Source organism: Python bivittatus, unplaced genomic scaffold (assembly GCF_059951505.1).
Source record: "Python bivittatus isolate LINGU-HERP-01145 unplaced genomic scaffold, Pbiv_v1 ctg000980_np1212, whole genome shotgun sequence".
Taxonomy (NCBI): domain Eukaryota; kingdom Metazoa; phylum Chordata; class Lepidosauria; order Squamata; family Pythonidae; genus Python; species Python bivittatus.
Genome location: NW_028277125.1, coordinates 56930431 through 56943916, shown reverse-complemented (window position 1 = coordinate 56943916; position 13486 = coordinate 56930431). Strand labels below are relative to the sequence as shown.

General features: G+C 35.3%; 1 protein-coding gene across 3 annotated transcripts in view; it reads left to right on the top strand.

The window, feature by feature from the left end:
* MCMBP (minichromosome maintenance complex binding protein) overlaps positions 1–13486 on the top strand; it is a 39646-nt gene that overhangs the window by 6169 nt on the left and 19991 nt on the right. For 2 of the 3 annotated variants that reach the window (XM_088132677.1, XM_088132679.1), the window contains exons 2-8: positions 2082–2167; positions 2626–2766; positions 3538–3579; positions 5223–5324; positions 8074–8203; positions 9172–9317; positions 12658–12758. In XM_088132677.1, coding sequence (XP_087988803.1) covers positions 2082–2167; positions 2626–2766; positions 3538–3579; positions 5223–5324; positions 8074–8203; positions 9172–9317; positions 12658–12758 — 748 coding nt within the window. The remainder of the gene's footprint in view (positions 1–2081; positions 2168–2625; positions 2767–3537; positions 3580–5222; positions 5325–8073; positions 8204–9171; positions 9318–12657; positions 12759–13486) is intronic. The other variant, XM_088132678.1, reaches the window with a different exon arrangement.

Genomic DNA, 13486 nt, shown 5'->3' with positions numbered 1-13486 from the left:
TATGCCAGGATCTATAACATTATTAATCCTGTACAGAGCCTGATATTTGTATTACTTAGGGAAGTAGTTATCTATTAAGAATCAATAAAGTTATTGGCCTGTCAGATAGCATTGCAGCAGTTGCGCCCTTTTTTAATAGTAATTTTATTAAAAATTACAATTGCAAAGATAAAAACTAATACAAACTAAAAAAAGAAAAGAAAAAATAGAAGGTGCAGAAAAGAAAAAAATAGAAAAGAAATAAATAAAAATATAGTAAAGAAAAAAATATATAAAGAAAAAAATATATAAAGAAATGACTTCCCTCTTCATTACAACAAGTATAAACAATTTTACTAACTTATTGCCTTCTCTTAAAATACAACAAATGATCTCTTCTTCCCATATCCCATCTCTTATCTATAAACAAATCCTTAAAGCCTCATTGTTTCAGTCTTGATCAGCAAAAGTCCATTAAGGGTTACCAGAGATAACATATTTATTTTAACCTTGATCAAATAAACCAACTTTATATTCCTTCCTTTTACCTTTAACAATCTTGATCTTTAGTCCCTTCAAATAATGTCCTAGAACTTGATTTCTTTTCATTTTTTCTTTGTCCCTTCTTACAAAACTCTTCAAAGTTTTGACAAGCCTCTTTTGTAAAGAATAGGAAAATTATCCAGGTCACTCTTTTGGTTTGTTATTTGTATATCCCTTTTAATTATTAAGACATCCACCAGTTTCTTTTGTATGTCCAGTGTGGCATCTTTTTCCATGTCATTCTGGTAGCCTGTCATTTTTAAATCCACTTTCAGATCAGTCTCAATCTTGTCAGGTAGAACTTGTTCCGCTTTCCTAACATATTTTAAGCACAGTCTGTATGTAGATAGAGGCAGATATTCTTAAAATTAACTTCTGGGTCCATTGTTCAAAAATATCCTTCAGTATGTTCAATGTTAAAATATTTTGCTTCATTTTGTATGAATAAGTTAAATTTAAGTGTTCTCCTCCTTTAATTGTAATCTTTAGTTCCTTCCAGTTCCCTCTAGTGTCCAGCCTTCAAAGTTTCATCCTATCATGTTTTTTTTAAAAAAAAATTCAAAACAAAAGCATTTTCCCATGGGAAGGATTCTTATAATTAATTCCAAAAACTTATTTCAAATCCATCTGGATCCTTAGTCTGTTTGTAACTTTCCAAAATCAAAGTTCTAATCACTCTTTTGCTGTTTATTCCAAAAAATATTTTTTTAAGTCCTTGTATTTAAAACTTCTTTCACTAAGGATTGAAGGAAACTCAGCCTGATGTTTTCAGACTTGTCAATCCAAAGGTTCCTAATAGCAAAAAAGCAATTAACAAGCAATTTCCAAAAGTGATTAGAAAAGGAAGTATGCGAACCCAGCATTCTTAAAGGCACTGACCGTGGTTTGAGCAAGATGGCTATTCCCTCATCTTCCAGAGCTCTTAACTTCTGGAGACTGCTGTCTTGCAGTCTCCTCGCGAGGAACAACTGTTTGGAGCATTTGTGAGTGATCTCAAGTCCTCTCCTTGTCCAGAGAGGAATTACGAAGAGGCAGTCTACTCACCGGCTCTTCATTCTACTGTGGTTGTTGGCTCTGCTTTTAGCATAGCATCTTCAATTCACTGTTTCTTCCAAGTAGAAGTCCAAGCAGCTGCACCCTTTGGAAGGTTGATGCAGCTACTTCAGAAGTTGTCCCAGTAGAAATGTTGCCTGTGCAGAGAACACCCTTCAAAGCTGCCACAGAAGCCTTCTAAAATATGTCTGCTTTAATGCTTTGAGAAGGTTCCTCACGCATGCAAACATACTTGTGAAGGCTTTGCACAACCCTGCAGCATACTGCTTATAACCTGTAACATATTTGTTTGTTATCTGAAAAAGTCAGAATTGCAGCTAATCTTGCACATATCAAAATTATTTAGTCCAGGAAGGTTTTGATCTTTTGTTTTCTTTTTACTTAAGAAAAAAAAAGCCAAAGTGCTATTTGTTCATTAGTTATTGAATAATAGATACTGTGTTGGCAAAGTAAAATTTTAAATGTATTGTACTAAAATAGTTTGATTTGGTTTATGTCTTGTTTAGCTCAGAATAGTCCAAATCCTGAATGGGAGGGAAAAGTAACGGAATACTTCAAAGAGAAATTAAAAGAAAATAATGCAACTAACTGGGTAAGGCTATATTAACTTATGAAAACTTAAGTTATTTGATGATGGGTTTCAAAATCTTTGGTAACTTTGATAGCATTGCATTGAATAACTTTATACATACAATAGTGCTAAAAGAGATTATAAAATAAATTGAAAAAGTTTCTAGTAATTTAGGGTTAGAGTCAAATAAGTGACTGAGATTGTTGCATTTCAAAAAAAATAGAATGAATTGTACATAGAGTAGATTTAGTTAATTCACTGCATCTCAAAGCATGACTAAATTAAATCACATTTATTTCAGTGATTACTGAGAAAATTTTTAAGCAACCAGTGTAAATTCTGTCAGCCCTTCTATGTAAATATTGGGTTTTCAGACTTACATAAATTAAGATATAATTAAATTAATAATCATTAAAAAGAAAGTTATAGAATTCTGATTGCCTCATGAAGCTCATAATCATTGATTTTTTTTTTTACAGGTACCATCATTGAATGATGTCCCTCTACATTATCTGAAGCCCAATAGCCTAGTTAAATTTCGCTGTATGGTTCAAGATATGTTTGATCCTGAATTTTATATGAATGTTTATGAAACTGTTGACACAGTTACTAAATCACGTGTAAGTGGGTTTTTTCACTGTGGTTCTGACTACCTACATTCACACCCACCCATGTTGTTCCTTGGAGTTCCTGTCAATGTGATTGTTGAAAACTGACAGCAATTTTACCTAAATTGTTGCTTAGGATGAATTAAACCTGTAGTATAAAATAGTAACACAACAAAAACCAAACCCTCAAACTCTATCAAAAATATTCCAGGACTATCATATTTGTGTTGTGTCCTTATCCACTTTCTGAGCCTATCCTCCCCCCAAAGTTAAGTGTGGTCTTGCCCACCAAAAGGTTGTCCATCTCTACACTAGGTCCATTTCCTTTTGCAAATCATTTCCTTTTTATTCCAGGTGACATAGAACTGTTCCAGGAACAACCAGTATCTCTTTTGTAACAGTATCACATGAAATAAAGGACATCTTAAAAGTTTTTTTCTGTGTATATTCTTAAGTGAAATACCAACAATCTATGTCTGACTGATAAACAGTTCCATAGCAATTCTGCTCATATATATTGAACGGATGCTTTGCCTGGAACCAGGAAAATATAAATCTTAGCCTTCAGCTTTTCTAGAATGAAACATTAGAAAAGAAATTATTGAGCTTGAAAGAGAGTAGAACCACTACATTCATAGTAAAGATAAAGAACTGTGAGGAAGTAACAGTAAATAGTAAAAAAAAGAAAAGAAAAGAAAACCTCCCCACAAAACTCCCCAAAAGGAGCATAGTAAGAAGTCATATAGAATACAGTAGTGATTTTATGTTTTCTATTTTTAACAGGTTATGCATTTTGGAAAATATAGAGATGTAGCAGAATGTGGGGTAAGTCCAGCTATAGGAATTACGGCGATGCATTTAAGCTAGTTTAGTATTTATCATTTTCTTTCTCTTATTTTATCTTTCACTGGATTCTATGGATACGTTTTTGGAGAACTGTGAAAACATGGGTTTTCAAAAAGGCATTTGGAGATGAATATGATCATGCTACTCCAAATGGTGGTGCATTGGACTTTTTGATTATAATTGTTAATTGATTTTTGTCTTCAAGCTTCTGATACTAATACTGTAAGCAACTCAGAGTGTCAAGAAATGGAGAGGAATACAAGTTCTTGTAATAATAAATCACATACCATCAAATATGGTTTACTTTTTAATAAAGGGAAAAGAGTATATATCTTCCCCACCCTTCTCTTGTGCTTCTTTTTGAATAAAACAATATAATTGAACATTCATTTGCACTGAAATATCCTCATTTACTTTATTGAATCAGTGACAAAAACTAGTCCTCCTAAACATGTTTTTGCAGAGACTGTGCCTCTCTCCTATTTTGAATATATAAGTCAGTGATGCCAGTGTCAGCGGGTTTTGACAGTATAGCCTCTAGTATTTTCCTTTTTTCATACAAAAGTATTGTTTGGGTCTACACTCTAGAAGATGAGCAACATTAGTCTGTTTCCAAAAACAATTTTAGATCACATTTTTACTTTCATAAGCAAAACCCTGCTTTATCAGATATGTGAAGTAGACTTACACCTATGCAAACACTAGAATGAATTTTTAAGATTTTTTTTTTATATGAATGTATATTTTCAGCATTGTCATTTAAACATTTACAATGTTTGGAACACTTTTGAGATTGAATAATAAGTCCAAGACAGAGGCAGCATACAAGTTATAGTAAATAAATACATTTAACAATCTGTTGTATTCCTTATGCAGGAGTTCTCTATGTCAGTTATTACCCTTTTTTGAGATGTTCCTCCTCTTTCCAAGCATATATTCTACTTCTGTTGCTCAGGAGTGTTCTGGGATCTCTTCCACATGGTTGTCTTGTAAAACTTGTTTTCAGGTCACCCATGCCTATTTATATGTTTATATTTCTTGCGTAGATATTTGGCGCTGCATTGAAGACATAAAAAACAACACTTGGAAAATGGATTGATTATTTGTATATATTAATATAAGTTGTGTAGACTGGGATTTAATTTAAATTTGGCTCCATACACTTCACTAGTGCCTCTGCTTGATTACTATAAGTTACTATAAATTGCTTTCTAATATTCATAATAGGATGAGAAATACAGTTGCAAAATAAAATCAACTTTTATAGCTGTAGGTATTTTAATAATGTGTCAACAAAGAAATTTCATGTTTCAAATGATACAGTTCAAACTAGTACTATGCTGTTGTTGCTATATTATAGAAAACCAGAAGTAGCATTTTCATTTTTTTATATATGTCAAAAAAGTTGTTATTGGAAGAATAGAATCTATTTGATCCACATAGAATAGAGTTCATTCCTTGTAATTCCTTAGAATAAACATTATTTTCTAGAACATTTAATTGTACATTTATTTTAAGAATATTTGCCTTTAAAAATTTCACATGTATTCCATTTTTATAACAGCTTTACAGTATTTTTCTTTTTATAGCATGCTAATGATGTATAACATCTCTTCTTCTAGCCTCATCAAGAAATAGATTTAAATCCTAAACAAATAGTAACTGCAGATAGACAGACTTTTTACTGTGTTCCAGTGCCAGGAGAATCAGCATGGGTAAAAGAAATATCCTTTGTAGCTTATTGTGTGCTGGTGTATAAAAAAGTATAATGGTAGTGGTAATGCTAGTAATGCAAGCCCTTGAACACTTGAGAGAAAAATATTGACTGGTTGGTTGGTTGCTGGATTATATGTCATCAGGTTGGTGTCAACTCTTAGTGACCACTGAGATAGACTTTCTCTAGGATAGTCTGTTCCCAACCTGGCCCTTCAGATTTTCCAGTGATGCACCTATTGCCACTGTAATTGAGTCCATCCACCTTGCTGCTGGTCGGTTTCTTCTCTTTTCTTCCACTTTTCCCAGCATAAGAAGTCCATATGCTTAGGGCAGCTAGGTCTTTGCATGAAGTGTCTAAAATATGATAATTTGAGCCTTGTCATTTGTGCCTCAAATGAGAACTCTGGACTGATTTGTTCTATGATCCATTCATTTATTTTCTTGGTTATCTATGGTATTCTCCAACAACTCCAAAAAGAGTACTCTTTCTATCCTGCTTCTTCAAAGTCCAGTATTTGCTTCCATAGAGGAAACATTGCCTGCAGAATTCTGATCTTTGTAGATATAGACATGGTATGGCATCTGAATATCTTATTTATTTATTTATTAAATTTCTATGCCACCCAACTTCCAACTACTTTGGGCAGTTCACAAGTAATAAAAAAACAGAATAAAGGAATACAAGATGGCAAAGAAAACATAAACCAGACTGGAACAAAAAAGAAATAAACCCACACATCCCAAAAGGACTTCATTCACCCTCACCAAAGGCCTGGGCGAAGAGTCAGGTCTTCAAGGCTCTTCAAAGCACCAGCAGGATGGTTTTCCAAAGCCTTCGTTGTTTCCCTAACAAGTGTCTGTGGCATATTTCTTGACTGCTGGTTCCTTTACTAATAATAGTCAATCCATAAGTAGCACATCTTGCTTGCATGTTCTGTCAATTTTAGATTGAACTTGACCATAAAACTTGTTAGCCACCGCCTCTTTTACATCAGTGGTTGGAGCATAAACTTGGATAATCATCATATAAAGCGGTTGCCTGCAAAGCCTTATTGATAGTATTTGGTCATTAACTGCATTGTACCCAAGTACTGACTTTATTGTATCCTTCCTTCTTTGTTTTTCATGTCTTCAGTAGTAAACTCTATGATCTTCTAACCGAAAGTGTCCAATTTAAGTCCATTTTAATTTGCTGATGCCAGTTGAATTCCAATTTCTGTGTCTCACGACATATTCTACATACACGTTAAATAAGGTTATACTGCCTTTCTTTCTACTTTTGAGGCATGTTCCATACTCTTGTTGCTTCCTGGTCACCATACAGTTCTTCAACAGGTAGACAAGGTGGCCGTACACCAGAGTTGTTAAGCAGTATCCACAATTTGTTTTGGTGTACATAGTCAAGACCGTTTAGATAATCAATAAGAAGAAATAGACATTTGTAGAGCTCTTTTTCCCTCTTCCATTATCATTCATGTGTTACCATTGTGACTTGGGGTGCCCCTGTTCCTTCTCAATTCAACTTGTACGTCTGGCATTACTCCTTCCATGTATTGTTAAATTCTGAATAGTTTAAAATACTGTTGGATTAATGCGTCCTGAAAATTAGATATTTTAAGTACTGAAGAACAATGATTTATTGGCTAATAAAATATAATATTGATTGATGTTCGGAAGGGACAGTTTGGAATGAGTGACCAGTGAAATTACTCATCAGGCATGGTGGTAAAAATATCTTAAGTAATTCTAATTAGACTTATGAGGGATAAATTGAAGTGGCCAGATGAAAGTTTAAACTTCAGAATTTACCTTTTGACTCTACCAACAAGAGCTATGGATGCTGAACAAAATGGCTAATTTAAGAAGCCGTTTTATTAATAAAGGTAACTTTTTAAGGAGTTTTTCTTAACTAGAGCAGGATCAGGATTTGCTGAAATGTGCCTTTATATATAATTAGCTTGGCAATTAATAAAGGAAACAGGTTTTGGGACAGGCTTGTTTGTTTGTTTGTTTGTTTTGATAATGTGCATGAGTTGAGATAGAAAGCATCTCTTCCAAGTTGTTTGTGATAATTAGATAATATTTCCCTGTGTCAAGTGGTAAAGAATTGTGATAAGGTAGAAAGGAGGTAATTTGTAGAGAAATGAGCATGTATTAAGCAGTTTAGCAATTTAATTACTTTTTGAATATGGAATTTTGATGGTGCAGCATCCCTAAACTGATGACAGTATGGTACCTTAGTTATGATATTATATTTTAACTGTTTCTATATTTCTTTGATACAGGTTGTTACCTGACCAGGGTTGTATATATAAGATAGGCAGCCATGTACGTTTCTTAAATAAATACAATAACATTTAAGGATGAAAGAGCTGATATTGTAAGTCAAATCATGCTCCTTCCTTATTGGCATATAGTCTGCTACCACTTGTCTAGCATTCTTTTTTAATTTGCCCACATTCATTCTTCAATATTTCTTGTTGTTGTTTAGTCATTAAGTCATGTCCGACTCTTCGTGACCCCATGAACCATATTGCGCCAGGCCATATTTCTACAAAACTATTTAAAAATTCTGTAAGAATATGAAACATTACATGATATAGTTAACTTACAAACAACTATTATCTTTTCCTTCATGTACATCTTGGGAAAGGATAGTGTTGTCTGAACTTTAAATTAAATGTTTATATACAATTAAATTTCCATATTAGTTTATTCTTGCTATCAGAATGATCTTGTCCTTAACTTAAAACTTACGCTTATAATAGTGCAAGTCAAGCTCGAGTTTGTCCATCAACATCCTACACACCAAGTCGCCACAAGAGGAGTTACGAGGATGATGAAGACATGGAGTTGCATCCATCAAAACAGAGAGAGCAGCACCTGGGTATCAGCTGAGATAGTGTTGTTTTTCTCTTGAAAGTCATTTATTTTTCAGAATTAGTATTTTAGTGCATCCATTTGCACTGAAGTGATATATGCATTGTTGGCTTAATTTTAGAAAATGATTTTATATACCATGTTGATTTACCTTATCTGGTTTTTGAAATAATTAGATGGGTTCAGGGATAGTCTCAAAAGAGCAAGACTCTAGTTTAAATACACTATTGGTCTGAAGTTCTTGATGTGTTCTCCATGGCTCAGTTTGTAGCTGCAGTTATATGATTCACAAACCAGCATTTGCAAATACTGTATTCTTGAAAAACAAGGATGATTCTGGATTGTAGAAGGAGCAAGAGTTAAATTAGGCAAATTCATGGAGAGATGATAGATTGTTAGATGTGAAATAAGTAGGACAGTATGTAACTGAATATCAGATACAGCAGAAAACTAATGAAGAGGGTTGTGAACGTTGTGATTCCCTTTATTTGGCTGGCAGTTGTTGAAAAAGGAATGCTGAGTTAGATCAGAGATGGGCCATTTGCAGAGTCCTCTCTGTTTTTGTACTTCTAGCCTAATTTTAAAAGCACTTCATAAATAATTAGAGTCCAGAGATAAGCTCTTTATTCTGGTCCACTGCTGCCAGATGTTGAGGTCAGGGAAAATGAAAAGAAAGTATAAGAAAGAGAAACAAACAAAATCAGCTTTCTCCTCTTGCTTCTAGCCATTCCTACTGCTTGCTTAAGCCCTACCCTTTCTGAAGAGAACGCTCATTTGCTTGGTTTGATCTAGGGTTTTATGCCCATTTTGTAAATTAAAATACTTTGGAGAATAATTATTCTGAAAGGAATCTAAGCTCCAGTTTTTGCAACATGCAATTCAGCATGATCTAAATCTTCTTTCAAAAGCAACAAGAAGTTTTAATTTCAAATTATGTGTTTCAAGGTAGTAGAAACTATTTCTTTAAAATTCTAGGAAATGTAGCTGATATCCAAGGGAGTGGAGAGCCAAAGCGATTAGAAACAGAAGCTTCTGCAAGGCATCAGATGATTTCCTGCTCATCTCCACTAGATCTAAATTTTCCACTCCCAGGAGAAAAAGGCCCTGCATGTCTTGTGAAGGTAATAATCTTTTGAGCAATATCTGAAACAGAATCATCTTGATATGTGCTAGAAGTGTGGAGGTTTGTTGAAATTTACATTTAGAACTGGTACATGAATCAAAACTGCTTACCATATATTAATTATATATCAGACTTATTTAGTATTCATTGATATAACAGTAGTTTGCAACAAGCCTTACTGAAGGGTAAGCCTGTCACTGAAGGGTATGTTGAGCCAGCATGTATGGTTAGGATTCAGAACACTGTAATTCTGCATAGCTACATTTTTTTTAATTTAACAGACATTTAAGAATTAATCCTTAGCATTATTTGTTCAGGTGATCTTATGAAGTTCATTTATTTATGTTTCTAAGCTACCCCACTCCAAACAACTCGGTTTCATGAAGTTAAAAAACAGTGCCATATAAATGACAAATTTATGACATTCGTAAAACAGAGACCATTCAGTGGATCAAAACTATCTGTCCAAACCCCTGGTAATCTCATGAGTCCATCGATCCATTTTAACCCAAGACATAAAGGAAAAGCCAGGTTTTTAAGGAACACATAAAGATGGGCTGAATAGAGGCCATATGGATGATTTTCCAAAAGGCAGGTGAAGCAGCAGAGAAGGCCCACTTCCTGAGTCTCACTAGATACATAGCTTATCTGATGGAACTCAAAGCTAACCAACCCTATTGGAAAACAGGACAGGCAAACATTATTGGAAACAGGTAGTCCCTCAAATAGCAGGGTTCTATCACACATATGAGTTCTTAAGTGTTTCTTAAATGTACAACTGAGTATCATCAGCATGCTGAAGTTGCTTGACCCAAGCTGATGGAATATCTCCCCCAGCGGACTCATATAGATGTTGAACAGGAGGGGAGAGAACATTGAGCCCTGAGATACTCCCATATCATAGGGCTTCAAGCTCAATCTATCCTCTCCAACCAACACCAGCTAGCACTGGTTATGCAGAAAAGAAGAGAACTGCTGTAAAATTGTGCCTCCCGCTTCCCCACAGTCAGTCCAAAAGAATAGCATTGTTAATAGGATTAAAAGCCACTGCGTGATCAAGGAGGATCAGGATGGTATCATCATCCCAATCCAAATTTTCTTGATGTTTTTCTTGTTGCCTTTGTTGTTTTTCCCTGATGTAAGCTGCCTAGAATCATTTTGGAGTGGGGCAGCCACTAAATCTCAGGAAAAAAAAACCCACAGGTCTTCAACAAACATGACCAATGTTATCTCTGTACTATGTCCCAACCTGAAACCTAAATTAAAAGGTTATTTATGCACTTCATGTAATAATGTATTTTCCCTGGGTCAAAACAGAAACAAAGGAACATATTTACATACTGTTATGAAGCTGAACTGTTTAATGAGTATATGTGATTCCTGAGGCATTTTAAAAAGTGAATATAAAATGGAATGGAAATCCTAATCCAGTTGTTAAAAACAGAAACATTAACAGTTATAACAAGTTATTCCAAGGAACCTGTTCAAATTATAAATTAATGGTGGGTATAAATTTAAAATATATCTTTGACCTATGGAGTAGATGTTTTTGTTTTGGAACCGGAGACCATTAAAATACAGAATTTTAATGGAGGGTAATTCTTGTTTTGTCCAGTAATACAGTAAATTCCATGTTTCAAATCACTTCTCTAATCAGTAGTAATAATTTTTTCTGCAACTGGACCCATTCTTAAAGATGGACTCTACTGTTCCTTTACACTTTTATTGCCTTTTATTATTAACATGCTTACGAAGTTAGAGCAAAATCTATCAAAATTATGTTACATTAGCTGCACTGTAATGTAAACTTGACAATGTATTGTCGAAGGCTTTCACAGCCGGAATACGATGGCTGGTGTGGGTCTTCTGGGCTGTGTGGCCGTGTTCTGGAAGTTTTGTTTCCTAATGTTTCGCCAGCATCTGTGACCGGCATCTTCAGAGGGCAGGAGCACAGAAAGGAGCAGTTCTCTCTGTGCCCAGGATGATGTGACCCTGTTGTACCAGGGTCTTCCCTGTACAACTTCCAGAACACGGCCACACAGCCCAGAAGACCCACACCAGCCATAAACTTGACAATTTTTGCTTATCCATAGCATGAAACTTGCAGTATAGAATAAGGTCTAAGCTGGAAAACAGAACAGCAAGTTAATTTGTGAGTGGAAGAAAATAAAGTGGTTAAAAGAATATGGAGGAAAAAATAATTTCCCTTTGTTTTAAATACCTGTCCTACTGAAACTATTATCTGTAAGTTTTTTGATCAGCAGAAAGACAAGCAAAGAAGTTTTTTTTTTTCAGGTGATACTCTTCCATTCATGTCACATAGTTTATGTATTTTATATTGTTTCATATGTCATATTTATTTTTTTTTCATATTAAAGCTGGAATAGAAATATGTATGTATAGCAGAAAATATTCTGTTCTCAGAGAGGATCTGTCATTCCTAAGAAAGTAAGGATCTACTCTTTAAAACTTGGGAAGCAATCATTTGGGGCACTGATTTTTCTCTATTGAGAAGTGCCCACATCCATAACTGTTCTATAGAATTACATCGGAATGCTATAAAACTGTACATCAGAACCGTGCTATAGAACTATACATCAGAATTTAGAGCTTTGTCACAAACTTGTTTCAAATCATTATTAAGATTAGCCACACTTCAGGTCTGGATGCAAAAGAAAACCATGGGTAATAAAACCTGAAAGCAGAAATGTCTGATCCTATTCCAGATAGGCGAGAAAAGACAGTTACAGTGGTACCTCGGGTTACGAATTTAATTCGTTCCATGACTCTGGTCGCACCCTGAATTGGTCGCACCCCGAAGCAAATTTTCCCATAAGGTTCAATGTAATTACTGTTAATCCGTTCTGGTGTCCGCGGATCACGCGGCAGGGGCGGAAAAACGGCCGCGGACCACGCGGCAGGGCGGAAAAACGGCCGCGGACCACGCGGCAGGGCGGAAAAACAGCTGCAGACCACGCGGCAGGGCAGAAAAACAGCCGCGGACCACGCGGCAGGGCGGGAAAACAGCCGCGGACCACGTGGAACGGGCAGAAAAACAGCCGTGGACCACGTGGAATGGGCGGAAAATGGCCGCGGGTCTGGTTCGTAACCCGAGGCGGAGTTCGTAACCCAAGGTAAATTTTTGTGGCCGGAGCTGGTTGCAACCCGAAAAGTTCGTTGGCAGAGGCATTCGTAACCCAAGGTACCACTGTATACGAACCTCCTCCCATAATACCAAACCATAATTTATTACTGTGTTGAAGTAGTCATTGCTTTTATAATAATTCCACATTGCCTTACTGTAATTTCTCCTCTTAAATATATTCTCTTTGTGGCAGATTTATGAAAATGGGGACAGTTTCAAAGTAAACGATATTCTTGAGGTGTATGGGATTTTGTCTGTCGATCCTGTCCTAAACATGCTGAACAATGAAGAAAGGTAACATTTTAGTGATGATAAAATACCATCATTCATTACTGAAGAAATTCACATGTGTGGTCCACAAATAATATCATGTAATTTTTTAAAGTTTCTGTAAAATATTAGCAGCAACATATAGTTTCCTTCTTTGTCAGTGTGCTTCAGAAAAACTGAAAAAGAGAAATTCATACCAATAATTTTTTTGAAGATTAATGCTAGCCCACAAATTGCTACTTTACAGCCAGCAAGTTAAGTGTGGTCTAATGAATGGAATGTTGAATCTAGAACTACAGGTGAAACTCGAAAAATTAGAATATCGTGCAAATGTTCATTTATGTCAGTATGGCAACTCAAAAGGTGAAACCAATATATGAGATAGACGCATTACATGCAAAGCGAGATATGTCAAGCCTTACTTTGGTATAATTGTGATGATTATGGCGTACAGCTTATGAAAACCCCAAATTCACAATCTCAGAAAATTAGAATAGTGTGAAAAGGTTCAATATTCTAGGCTCAAAGTGTCCACTCTAATCAGCTAATGAATCCATAACTCCTGCAAAGGGTTCCTGAGCCTTTAAATGGTCTCTCAGGCTGGTTCAGTAGGAATCACAAGCATGGGAAAGACTGCTGACCTGACAGTTGTGCAGAAAACCATCATTGACACCCTCCATAAGGAGGGAAAGCCCCAAAAGGTAATTGCAAAAGAAGTTGGATGTTCCCAAAGTGCTGTATAAAAGCATATC